Below are 12,705 nucleotides of genomic sequence, written 5' to 3'. Positions count from 1 at the left end.
ATACATGTTGTATACTTTTAATCATCTGAAGTGACCTATATCTGTGTATTACTGCCTCTAACGTTGTTTCAAAAACTACCTTTCCTCAATGTCCAAATCAATTAAAGGAACTGAAACCGAGAAAAACGTGCTCAAAGCTTTCGCAGGCGAATCACAGGCTTTCAACCGTTACAAGTAATTCGCCAATAAGGCAAAGTAGGAAGGTTATCCCTACATTGAGAAGATCTTTGACGATAACGCCAATATGGAGAAATCCCATGCTTTCCGTCTCTTCTCCTTCCTTGAAGGTGGTGATGTCGAAATCACTGCTACCTATCCTGGTGGCAAAAATGGTACCACAATTGAGAATCTCGAGCTCTCCATCTCTGCTGAAACATAGGAGGCTGACCATGCTTACCCACATTTCGGATAAGTTGCAGCTGATGAAGGTTTCCCAGCCATTGCTGCTCTCTTCCGTAACCTCGCTAAAATAGAAGCTGATCATGCTTAGCGTTTTACTAACCTTCTCAACCTTGTAAAGAGTGACCGTGTCTATACACAGAAAGACGCCACCACCTGGATCTGCATGGTATGCGGTCATGTTCACGTAGGCGCTAAAGCTCCCATGAAATGTCCCGTTTGCATGGCTGATGCACCCTTCGAACCCAGAGGACTCGATTGGTATGTTAAGATGTGATCTTTTCTAAATCATTTACCGCTCCAAATGCCCGCTTTAGGTTATTTTAGCAGTCTACCATCAGTTACACCTAGCAGCGCCTAAGATTCTATTAGACAACTACTTTAGTCATCAGGTCCTGCTTTTAATCCCAACCCTGAAACAATTCTTTACAGGGGGCGTGTACTCCAAATCGAGAAAATAGCATATGTCCGCCCTATCTACATATTTGAACGACAAGGCAGACAGCAGGAACAACATAAATTTTACTTCAATAGCCATATTAGAGTTGAAAACTCACAAAAGCATTTTCTCGGAGCAGGTCGTGTATTTGGCCTGTTAGATTAGTAAGCACTAGATGATGAGATCATACGTAGCAGGAATGCAGCGGTCGGTGGTGTTTTTACCACAGAGGACGAGTTTATGAATAGCCTTTAGTGACGGCTGGTCACCTTCGTCTCCGCTACGTAGTTTAGCAAAATTTTTGTAGCAAATTTGAATACAGTTTTTAGAAAATACGTTTCATGGAAGATTAATTCGTAATACTCTATCTATACTAAGTATTATATACATATTTTGAAGCCGTAGTAAAGTCTCATCAGATTGTTCTCTATGAATAGCTATGATATTATTAAAATATATCCACCAGCATATATATTTAATTATATACACATATAAACATCTTTCGGTATCTGAAAACTATTGAATCTCTTATTATGATGACTAAATAACTGAAAAGATTTAAAGATTTTTAGTAAGTAGGTGTATTGTGTACATTAGTGCGAAAAGTATAATTTGATATTTAGGACTAGTAATTTTACAAGAAATTAATTTTATCCACGAAGTACTGCACATTCATTTAGAATATTTGTATGTATCTGATTTACTACAAATCCTACTGTCTGTATTTATTTAAACCATAATTGCCTGTAAAAAACTATTCATAATAATCTAATACAGCCAAAAATAACTTGTTGTGTTAAAGTGCGATCGATTCATCAGCATTATAGATCATATTATAAATTGTTAATAATTTTTCTACTCTTTGAGAATCCTAGTATTAAACCCGCGCTGCTCATGACGAATTTAAATTTAACATTCTGTATAAAATTTAAAATTTTGTGTTTTAGTCACAATTCCTAGCGAGGACACTCTATTCTCTTGCTTACTGAATTTTTAGTAATGCTGCAAAGTCTTATCCCCATATAGAGGATTATCATATAATGTTAACTAATATAAGTTATACTAAATTTCTACATGTTAGCATTGTATCTAGAGTAACTAATTAATCTACAAATAAATGGCTAATACTAAGTATCACAGAAATTAGCACATATCCATAATGGTAGCTCGAAGTAAATTTATCATTCTATTAAGTACTAACAGAATTCTTAATGGTCATATAGATGAATTTAGAAATTATATATAGCATGTCGGCAAGCTACTGAACCATATTTACTATCTAAAGTATATAGCCGTTAATTTCGTCAGCAGGCGTAGATTTTTACAAGAACTTACAATATAATATATAGTTGGTTTATAATATCGTTTAGTACTATTTGATCACTATCGAAATATCAATATTAAGTTAAATTACCGTGTTTATTTTAAAATAAATATGTTATCAGTATTTTCACGGTGCAGTCAAGCTTTATAACAAAAGTATTGATATAAATATTTCATGTGTAGGCATTAACGCACATTCACTTTGATAAATATATTGTAAATAAATTTCAGTTACTCAATTTCCGCATACTAAAATATTCTTTGTCATCTTTATAAAGTTTCTATTTTAGAGCTTATACTAAAAAATTTATCCTATTTCCATGATTAACTATCATTTGTTATATTTTAGTTATTATAATGCTAAAGGATGAGTATTGTCTATATATGGAAACCAACAACAATCTCTATATATAGCTAATGACTAAAGCATTTATTTTAATCTGCACACCAAGTTATATGCTAGATTATGTTACTTATTCAAAGGCTAGAAGTTGATCTTCTTTATTCCGGAAGCTCAAAATCAAGGTAAATGATATTTTAGTTGTTTTCGTCAAAGTTGCTGCAAAATTTGGATTTGATAGAATATTATATTAAATGAAAAGCAAGTTAAGACTAAGTTAATGCTAATTAGTTATCGTTATAATTAACTAAGTAAAATATAAATAAATAGATAAGTAAAAGTATAACCAAAGTGTTAACATTAATTGATATTTTCTCTGACACAAACTATTACAATTCTCAATCACGAAAAATTGAATCAATTGTATGGCATACTTACAACTCCTAAATTAATTAATCCACTTATACATAAATAATTATTAGCTAATTATGATAATACAGGATTTTTGAAATAATTTAACCAGAATAGTTATTAAGATTTATATCCTCTTTGCCTTAACTATACGATAAATTTTTGAGGTTGGTTTTTGATTTTCACTATAGTGAGAGATAAAGCTAAAGATAAACCATAAGATGTAAAATTATTAATAGACTAATGATTTGGAATCAGGTTAGTAATTAAGCTATTTTAATAGCAAATATATATAAATTATATCCTGTCTGTAAACTTGACTTTGTCATCATCCCATTTACCGCTTATGCCAAACTAATAATTACCTTGTACATTCACATAGCGAGATTTCTATTGATTTAGAAACTAATTTAACTCTTGGTATTTATCGATATGACTGTAGCAATTAGGAGCTATATAAGAACAGTAATTAAATATTCAATATTTTACGCTTAGTTTGTTCATTTTATTCTCTCATATTATATAATACGTAATATCGCGACCCGTTAAAGTCTTAAATATATAATTGCACGTATTTCAGCAAAATTTTTACAAAAACTGCAGAATAAAAATATTAACTGGTACTTTATTTAACTCTAAATATGTATGAATAAGTACAATACTACGTTGCTTATAATGCATATAAATTTACTTATTCTCTGAATCTGCTACAGTTTATGCGTGTAATTAACCTAACCTAATAAGCTAGCCCCGATGCAGACTGTCATTTCAGAACTATCGTCATTCTGGTGTAACTTTTTGAATTTATGATAGAATCCATCCATTTTTCTTAATATTATTACTCTGGTATTTTGAGTATGCGCGTTGCTTATAGCAGAATTATATTTGAAACATTTTTTAATAATATTTTATTAACTTTGAACAGCTTAATCATTACGGAATATTAAATAAACAACTCAACTCTGAGATTACGTTAGAACTTTATCCAAAGGGCGAACCTCTGGGTGTTTAGCGAGTAAGTCCCTCACTCGAGGAGGTGGGCTAGGGGTCTCGAAAGTTGATAAAAAGGTGTATAATGCTTACCAAAAAATTTAATTCATAAATGATATATAATTAGTATGATATAATAATCTTTTAATAAATATTTCACAGTCATATCTATTTCTTAAGACTTAATATTAAATGAAATTTTAATTAGTGTAATATATAAATAAGTAATCCTACTTTTTATTTCTGAAAAATATATCTTAAATTGTACAAAATCAATTTGAAAAATATAGTATCTATTGTTTTCACTAATGTTAAATATAATAGAAAATTATTTTTTATTAATTGTTACTTTTATATTAATCTATCTGATAAGCATCTACTCTACAAAACGATATTTTGGTTGCATAATTGTATTTTTAAGTTGTAAACTGCTTATAAGATTATATATTTTAATGATTTTTATATTGTCAGATTGTTCTATTTTAAACTCTACTTCATATTCAGCGTAATGCATAGTAACTTAATCATTGATATTATAAGACCCTGTAACGTTAAATTTATCCAGTAGTTGCTAACTAATCATAATATTTTTTGCTTCTTTTTCCGGACAAGAATATGTATATTGTGATTTAATTAATGACTATTTTAAGCCTTAAATTATATAGTAGAGTTTATATTTAAAAATATAAATGTTTATCCACTTTACGGTTCAAATTTTTATCGCAATAGAATTATTATATAGTTCTAGTATAGATATAAAAACTCAGTAACCGAAATACTTAACAAAAACTAATAAGTATACTAAATAATTTTATAATTACAAAGATTGCTAATAAAGATTCATTTGTATATTTGTGGAAAATATACAATTTAGTAAAAAATCAGACATCATAAAAAGCCTATTATTAAATTATTTCGTAAATTATAGATATAATAATATCTGTAAAATTATTTAAAAACTATTAATAAACTAATAATATCATAATAATCAGTTATAGATCTGCTGATATTTTACACAACAAGTTAAATAAATCAAGACTAATTATATGAATGATATAGATTAAATAGAAATTTATACAAGAAACCTAATATACTTTTTTATTAACCTATTATATTTAACATAATAATTCATGAATACAGAAAAAGCATATTTTTACATAGAATCTATACATTAAATATTAATACAATATAAATAGGTATCAATTTGAAAATGGCAGCAATAGATCCCTCTCTAAATAGCTTAGTATCATTAGTTAAATCTAATAGAAAGCCGTGCAATACGATTGATTGGTATTCTGTATAAGGACATTTTCCAATGTATACTAAAATTGAATTATAAAATAAATTTTATGGGTATCTAAGAAAACATAAATAAGAAAATCCAGATTTAGTGCATAATCATAAGTGGACTGAGTAAGAAAAAGCATAGATACTAAGTCTAGTCAAAATACATGGTAAAAATTGGTCTATAATTTAAAACTATTTCCCTGATCTTACTCTAATTTAATTGAAAAATAAATACTAGCAACTTAGATAAAAACCTGGATAAGATAGATCACTAGCAGATCTATGTAATGAACTGAGTATATAATTGATTAAAGCAGAGAAGTTACTAGAAAAACTTTAATGATTTGGTAATAATTATTTTGAATTATCTTTCATATGTATACCTGTATATTTTATTTTACTTAAAATTGTAGTGTCATAAAGTTGGAAATTATCAGTATTTATATAACTAAAATCTATTCATGATTATATTTACTAAACTAATATTTTAGTATAATTTCTTTCCTTAAAGAGTAAAATATAAACCTTCATATTTTTAAGGCAAAGAATAATTCAAAATTATCAGATTTATAATTCTTTTTAATAAAAATCCTAATTCTAACTTCTTAAATCATTATATTTTTCATAATTAAATTATAATAAAAACTAAATTATCTGAGATATTTTTACATATATAATGCATTAATTAGGACTCACACCACTTTTACTTTGTTAAAGTACGAATAAATTACTTTATAAAATATTAAATTCTAACTACTCGATTACTTATAATTATTTTGATTACATACTAGAAGTTAAGGTAAATATATAAATTTTACTTAATGGTCCTACTACTATATTATTTCTGGGATAATGCAATCTTAATGTTGAAAGAATGTTATTAAGACAAATATAATTTAATCTTATAATTATTTCATTATTCTTACTTAAACAAATCAATCTAATATTTTTAACAAAATTCATTCTAAAGTATTTAAAATCTAAAATCTCTTATATTATAATTTCAACTTTATGAATACTTATTTATTATAATTTTATCCCACTGAATAAAAATTAAATTAAATATGTGTAAATATAATATAAGTTTATTATCCTATCTCATATTTCCAAAACATCTAGCTGGACTTAAATATTATTTTTGTTGGTAATTAAAACTAGTATTTTAACCTATCGAAACAGTAAATATATAAAGTATTGGTAATGGTGTCAATTTTGTATCAAAAATGATTTTTTTTGAAATAGCAAACCATATAAAATAATGACAAGTATACCATTACATTTTACTTACTTTTATAAGCGGTGCCTGAAGAATATTAAGTTTAGAAATGGTTTACAAACAATTGTCTACAAATATCTATCTTTAGAATCATAAAGAGACTCTTGGATATCACTACAATTTACTTATTATTATACTTAAATTATGGCCATTCCACATATCAAAATGGGATGCTGTATGTCTTGTTTTTCTTCATCATCTTGTCTAAATATGCGTTTTATCCGCTTAATTTATATTATTTTCTTACTTATAGCATTTATTTGCTCCGTAGCTGTCTAAAACAGACCTGCGTTATTCAACAACGTGTTTTGGAACTTTTTCCCAGCATACAAGTAAATTGGAGCCTTTGACAGAGTATGGGCTTTTGTTATACGCTTTTCATTCACATTTTTTGTGTTCCACTTTTCTTTGTTCGCATTTTCACTGTTTTAACTTTCTACAAAGACTGTCCAAGTAGCTAAATTTTTCCATAGGGGTCTAATTTATGTAAAATTTATTATTTTGCTGATTTTGTTCTTTTCCTTCTTTGCAGTTTCCAACTAAGATATGCAGAATTTCGCCTATCTATCTGCTGCGTTTGCTGGATTTTTCCAATTTTTCTAGCTTTTTATATACGCAGAGCTTTTCTACCTGCTATATGATTACATGCTAAACGGTAGTACCTTTACACGAATCTGTGGTATTTTATGGATTGTTGTTCATTTTGCAGTTTGCGCATTTTGCATAATCTTCGTTATTGTACGTACCCAGCATCTTGTTTACATAATCACAACGTCTATTTTCTGTGCTATATTACTTATTGCATATGTTTTATCCTCTATTCCAAAATCACATGGGACCGCTTTTGTCGTTTCCGGGCTTTCCTCTATTGCTGGAATTCACTATTTGCGGATTTGTGCTGGAAACTAACCGGGATTGGACCCAACTGGCTAGACTATATTGAACCAGGCTGGTATTGATACATGTAATTCGTTTTTGCTAATTTTTACAATAGCTGCTTTATTTATAATGAATATGGTCCAGATTACTCCTAGGACGCTGTTCATCGGGAGCGCGTCGCCGCCGGACGTGGCGGACTTCGCGAGCACGCTGGAGGACGAGGACACGCGAAGCGGGGAGGCCAGCTACTACTACTGGGCGTTCCACCTGCTGATGATGCAGGCGGCGTGCTACATGAGCCAGGTGTACTCGTTCTCGGGCCCAAGGGTGCTCTACGGTGTGAACTTCGGCTTCGGTGTAGCCGGAAGCTTCGTATTTCTGTTGTACCTGGCGTGGACGGCTTTCCTGCCGGTGGTGCTCAAGAACAGGATCTTCGAGTGATTTATAGGCCTTGGAGAATTTATTACCTATTATATGTGCATCCCAATATATACTAGAAATGCTTGCAGCGCTGCAGTCTGTGGGAGTAGAGGCACACACCGTTGGGGACTAGGTCGTAGGCACGCTGCGAATCGAAAATCATAATATCACGGTGACGGCAAGCTAGGGCTCGTGGGGATGCAGGATTTCCTTCGCAGAGGGGGGAATGGAGTTTACAGTATAGAATCCACCAGGTGTCGCCGCATAGGACCTCGTGGCCAACTCAATGGTTGCACTACCAGTGCTTATGCTAGGCAAGGACTATCACCCAAAGCATAGCACACACTAAGTAGGGCTTGGGGCCGAAATCAGGCCTGACTATGTGGCCGGATAGAGGAATGTTCCAGACCGCCAGCAGCACAGCGCCATGCCGTCATTTGGTGTGGGAAGAGGGGATGTAGCCCCGTTCCCGGATCCTATGCGCGCGCACGACCCAGAGTATGCAGGAATGATGGTGGGGTAAAACCACCCAGGCTTCGGTAAAATTCGGAGGGACCCAATTCACCCAGACACCAGTGGATCCGATGGATTCAAGAGCTCACTAGACCAGAAGTTCATGTTTCTTTGAGTGACAACATACATCACTGGTAGTTTACTAGCATGTTTATTATTACACTTGAATACAACCTACCAATGTTTTAAATAATATTATTCAATATAATAAACAAATATAGTTTAATTAGGAATTGTATCTATAATTCTTTAGAATTTAAGCAATAAAGCCTGTTTAAACGATATAATTAAACTATTATATACTTTATATATTAATCAAGATAAAATGATAAATCCTGTTAGATCGTTATCGAAGACATTTTTACTAAACTGTGAGTTAGTGCCAATAGAATCAGCATATCCAGAAGATTAATTGAATATGGATGAGCTTTTATTATCATCAGAAGATTCATAATATATAGAAACAATAGAAATATCACCTTAGTACATAATACTTTAAGAAAAAATAGATTTTATACGATAATTATCCTGTTAAAATGATATTAAAACTATTCTTCAGAATAACTTCTTGGACTTAGCTATTATATCTCATATTTTATAATTTGATCCTGCTTAAGATCAGAGTCAATTCTTCATAAATTATTAGTAGAAAATTGTCGAGTACTTAAATTCTTTGCCATTATAGTAATTATTATCTAATTTCTTGATAATACATTTTTTAAGGTTAGATATACCATTTGTCCTAATAGCGAAAGGACAAATAATGTCGTTTTTTCCAGAGTTATTCAATGATTTTCCTTTATTAAGATTTTATTAGCGCGTTGTTGATTTTCATCTATAATTTGAGTTAGAATTACATCGCTTATTGGCTAAAGTATAAATTCACAAATAGTAAGTTTCAGCCATAATGTCAGGGAGTTCGATTCGAAATAGTTCGACCACCAATAATACAATTTTAGCATTAGCATAAAATACATATTAATATTTTACTAGTAAATTTATTTCTAAATCATAAAATGCGTAAATTGACGTTTAAGTATCTTTCTAAATTGAGAAATATCTAACATAAAAAAATCTAATCCAACCTGGTTAGATTACAGTATTCTTTGAAGATTCTAGGAAAGAGTAGATTAACAAATTTTTGGCTACTATCAACATCAATAATCCTGAACTTCTTATTTTATAAATAAATGATATGTATTTAGTTGAATTCAGCGAAGTCCTTTAAATAATGAGTAGATTTGATTATCATGCCAAAGAAAAACTTTAATAGTATCAAGATAGTATCTATTAGATGATTAGTAAGTTCAAAAAAGAGCGTCCTACTATTTAACAAGCATATTAATTTATAAAATAGGTACAAAAATTTATTACTTTCCGAGAGAAAGTTGCGATGGCACTATTAGATAAATGTTATACAAAGAAATATATTGCTGATCCAGAGTTTTACGATTAGACATTAAATGATTTAACGATAAAATTTGTAGACGTTAGCATATTATGTTTTTAACATTAGTATAATAAAAAAAATACCGAAGCTAGTGTTCAAGTTTTTATAGATGAGTTATAATCTTTAAAAATTTCCGAAGACCTATTTCTTAAACTAATTATTGGACTTAAAAAGTTTGCAGCCAGTATTAAGAAAGAATAAGGCAAATAAATTTTAGATGTGCTAGTAAACTACCAGTGATGTATGTTGTCACTCAAAGAAACATGAACTTCTGGTCTAGTGAGCTCTTGAATCCATCGGATCCACTGGTGTCTGGGTGAATTGGGTCCCTCCGAATTTTACCGAAGCCTGGGTGGTTTTACCCCACCATCATTCCTGCATACTCTGGGTCGTGCGCGCGCATAGGATCCGGGAACGGGGCTACATCCCCTCTTCCCACACCAAATGACGGCATGGCGCTGTGCTGCTGGCGGTCTGGAACATTCCTCTATCCGGCCACATAGTCAGGCCTGATTTCGGCCCCAAGCCCTACTTAGTGTGTGCTATGCTTTGGGTGATAGTCCTTGCCTAGCATAAGCACTGGTAGTGCAACCATTGAGTTGGCCACGAGGTCCTATGCGGCGACACCTGGTGGATTCTATACTGTAAACTCCATTCCCCCCTCTGCGAAGGAAATCCTGCATCCCCACGAGCCCTAGCTTGCCGTCACCGTGATATTATGATTTTCGATTCGCAGCGTGCCTACGACCTAGTCCCCAACGGTGTGTGCCTCTACTCCCACAGACTGCAGCGCTGCAAGCATTTCTAGTATATATTGGGATGCACATATAATAGGTAATAAATTCTCCAAGGCCTATAAATCACTCGAAGATCCTGTTCTTGAGCACCACCGGCAGGAAAGCCGTCCACGCCAGGTACAACAGAAATACGAAGCTTCCGGCTACACCGAAGCCGAAGTTCACACCGTAGAGCACCCTTGGGCCCGAGAACGAGTACACCTGGCTCATGTAGCACGCCGCCTGCATCATCAGCAGGTGGAACGCCCAGTAGTAGTAGCTGGCCTCCCCGCTTCGCGTGTCCTCGTCCTCCAGCGTGCTCGCGAAGTCCGCCACGTCCGGCGGCGACGCGCTCCCGATGAACAGCGTCCTCGGTGCAATTTCTACAATAATTAATAGAAATAAACTAAAAATGCAATAAACTAGGCTAAAAACATGAAATTTATTCTAAATAAAAAATAAAATAAAACTACTTAATGTACATACTCCACTCGAAACAAATATTGAGCTATGTGATTTTTTAATCATTGATATGGTATAATTAAGCATAATTAGAATTAAAAACATAATATTTGAAAATTGCACCAGATCTAGTACACAAAATAAGGTAAACTGAAGTATCAAATTAGAAAATAGAATGTAGATACCCATTTTCTTATAATTATAACATTTATTATAAAGAATAAAATATATTTCAGCTATGGCGAAAAGGCTAAAGAAAATAAATATTTCCCCCAATAAATTAATAGCAAAGAATATAATATTATTTTATAGATTAAATTACCATGATGTTTGGATCAAGCATATCTAAATAGGTATAAATTTTCTATGAAACATTTTACAAATTCCATAACATTAAAAAATAAAAGTTAGACCGAATAAAATTGTATGAAGTAATGCAATAAATAAGAAAATTTTGGAGTAATTTTGATTATATAAAGATCCTATCCCTGAAAATATAAAAATAAAAGTATACTGAAAACGTATAAATTTGTCACCCATAAATGATTGAAACTATAGAATAATAGGAAAAGCTAAAGGCAACAATATTGCTGAAATATAGTTTTAGTGATATTTTTATGAATTTCTAGATATTGATAAGATAAGTGAGAGTAATTGATATATTTTAGTAAGTTTCATAATAAAATATTAATATGATACAATATATAATAATATCATTATATAACAAATATGAATACAATTATTTTTTGAATTTATCAAACGAAAACAGTCCAATTTCTCGAAATGTCTTTAAATTTTAATATTATCTATACAATAATCTACATATACGGTATTAAATAAATATCGGATAAATTTCAAACATAAATTACATTTGTAGAATGGAGCATTCTAAATATATTATATATATAATAAGTTAATAATTATGAAAGATTCTTAATTTGATAAAAATTAGATCCATTATAAGCAAGATACTTTTCACTTTCCTTGAATAATGAAACTAAACTTAAATAATATTGAGTATGAATCAGTAGTGTAGCTTTAACATACTGGTAGATCATATTAAAAGCTTCATGCCTAGCTTATTTCCTTTGATAATTAATTAACTAATTTTGATCAATCAGATACGAAAAATCAGATAATTTTGTATTTACACTAAAACATTAGTCAATTCTAGTTGATTGAAACTAATTTGTATAAGCTAGAACATTAGCAGACTAAACTTTTAAAATTTATGAGAATGTTAATATAAAATCACAATAAATAAGTAAAGAGTATCATTGAGTGAATAAAATACTGAAAGTTTACAGTTAATTTTTTATTCATAGCAAATATTAGTTATAACGTTAGAATAAATCTAATAAAATTTATATTTACTACTTATTAACAATATATTAATTTAATAATTATCTAGGTTAAATAAAATGACTGATTAAGTTAACATTCTAGACTTGAAGGCAATAACCTGTGTTAATTAGAGTAAAAAATTTCCTAAGATACGACCTAGTGGGAGTATTGCTATGCTAAGTTTACGAATATAATTAGAAAAATCTATTGATAGTTTGATGGATGATATGGTTTTACTTCATGATTTAGAAATAAAAATTATAGGATAAATTAACCAGCTTTAAAAGTTGGAATAATATATTTAGAAGGTAGGTAATGCAGAACAGTGATTTTAATGTAATATAATTATGTAAATTATGACAGTAACTAAATACTGTTTTATAAGTTTTGTTGAAG

The 12,705-nt window shown here is 30.7% G+C and overlaps 10 protein-coding genes across 10 annotated transcripts; 8 read left to right on the top strand and 2 right to left on the bottom strand. All coding sequences in view use genetic code 6, as the record gives it.

Annotated features, from left to right (window-relative positions):
- Positions 1 to 88: 88 nt before the first annotated feature.
- SS50377_27050 (Rubrerythrin 2) lies at positions 89 to 676 on the top strand (the record flags this gene model as incomplete). The annotated part of the gene is made up of 1 exon (XM_067910848.1): positions 89 to 676. The coding sequence occupies one exon, from the start codon at positions 89 to 91 to the stop codon at positions 674 to 676; it is 588 nt and encodes a 195-aa protein (XP_067761535.1).
- A 27-nt stretch (positions 677 to 703) lies between these two features.
- Positions 704 to 1,096, top strand: SS50377_27049 (uncharacterized protein; the record flags this gene model as incomplete). The annotated part of the gene is made up of 1 exon (XM_067910847.1): positions 704 to 1,096. The coding sequence occupies one exon, from the start codon at positions 704 to 706 to the stop codon at positions 1,094 to 1,096; it is 393 nt and encodes a 130-aa protein (XP_067761534.1).
- Positions 1,097 to 5,112: 4,016 nt separating this feature from the next.
- SS50377_27048 (Myb-like DNA-binding domain-containing protein) lies at positions 5,113 to 5,532 on the top strand (the record flags this gene model as incomplete). The annotated part of the gene is made up of 1 exon (XM_067910846.1): positions 5,113 to 5,532. The coding sequence occupies one exon, from the start codon at positions 5,113 to 5,115 to the stop codon at positions 5,530 to 5,532; it is 420 nt and encodes a 139-aa protein (XP_067761533.1).
- A 1,077-nt stretch (positions 5,533 to 6,609) lies between these two features.
- SS50377_27047 (Serine incorporator protein) lies at positions 6,610 to 7,785 on the top strand (the record flags this gene model as incomplete). Its single annotated transcript, XM_067910845.1, has 1 exon — positions 6,610 to 7,785. One exon carries the CDS (start codon positions 6,610 to 6,612, stop codon positions 7,783 to 7,785), a length of 1,176 nt encoding a protein of 391 aa, XP_067761532.1.
- A 58-nt stretch (positions 7,786 to 7,843) lies between these two features.
- Positions 7,844 to 8,392, top strand: SS50377_27046 (uncharacterized protein; the record flags this gene model as incomplete). The annotated part of the gene is made up of 1 exon (XM_067910844.1): positions 7,844 to 8,392. One exon carries the CDS (start codon positions 7,844 to 7,846, stop codon positions 8,390 to 8,392), a length of 549 nt encoding a protein of 182 aa, XP_067761531.1.
- A 210-nt stretch (positions 8,393 to 8,602) lies between these two features.
- Positions 8,603 to 9,967, top strand: SS50377_27045 (uncharacterized protein; the record flags this gene model as incomplete). Its single annotated transcript, XM_067910843.1, has 1 exon — positions 8,603 to 9,967. The coding sequence occupies one exon, from the start codon at positions 8,603 to 8,605 to the stop codon at positions 9,965 to 9,967; it is 1,365 nt and encodes a 454-aa protein (XP_067761530.1).
- A 13-nt stretch (positions 9,968 to 9,980) lies between these two features.
- SS50377_27044 (uncharacterized protein) lies at positions 9,981 to 10,529 on the bottom strand (the record flags this gene model as incomplete). Its single annotated transcript, XM_067910842.1, has 1 exon — positions 9,981 to 10,529. The coding sequence occupies one exon, from the start codon at positions 10,527 to 10,529 to the stop codon at positions 9,981 to 9,983; it is 549 nt and encodes a 182-aa protein (XP_067761529.1).
- Positions 10,530 to 10,587: 58 nt separating this feature from the next.
- SS50377_27043 (Transmembrane domain-containing protein) lies at positions 10,588 to 11,031 on the bottom strand (the record flags this gene model as incomplete). The annotated part of the gene is made up of 1 exon (XM_067910841.1): positions 10,588 to 11,031. The coding sequence occupies one exon, from the start codon at positions 11,029 to 11,031 to the stop codon at positions 10,588 to 10,590; it is 444 nt and encodes a 147-aa protein (XP_067761528.1).
- Positions 11,032 to 11,956: 925 nt separating this feature from the next.
- Positions 11,957 to 12,250, top strand: SS50377_27042 (uncharacterized protein; the record flags this gene model as incomplete). Its single annotated transcript, XM_067910840.1, has 1 exon — positions 11,957 to 12,250. The coding sequence occupies one exon, from the start codon at positions 11,957 to 11,959 to the stop codon at positions 12,248 to 12,250; it is 294 nt and encodes a 97-aa protein (XP_067761527.1).
- Positions 12,251 to 12,386: 136 nt separating this feature from the next.
- On the top strand, positions 12,387 to 12,638 carry SS50377_27041 (uncharacterized protein; the record flags this gene model as incomplete). The annotated part of the gene is made up of 1 exon (XM_067910839.1): positions 12,387 to 12,638. One exon carries the CDS (start codon positions 12,387 to 12,389, stop codon positions 12,636 to 12,638), a length of 252 nt encoding a protein of 83 aa, XP_067761526.1.
- Between the last annotated feature and the right edge of the window lie 67 nt (positions 12,639 to 12,705).

The sequence above is a fragment of the Spironucleus salmonicida genome, chromosome 7 (assembly GCF_000497125.1).
Source record: "Spironucleus salmonicida strain ATCC 50377 chromosome 7, whole genome shotgun sequence".
NCBI classification, from domain to species: Eukaryota; Fornicata; order Diplomonadida; family Hexamitidae; genus Spironucleus; species Spironucleus salmonicida.
This window is presented reverse-complemented; position numbering and strand designations above follow the sequence as displayed.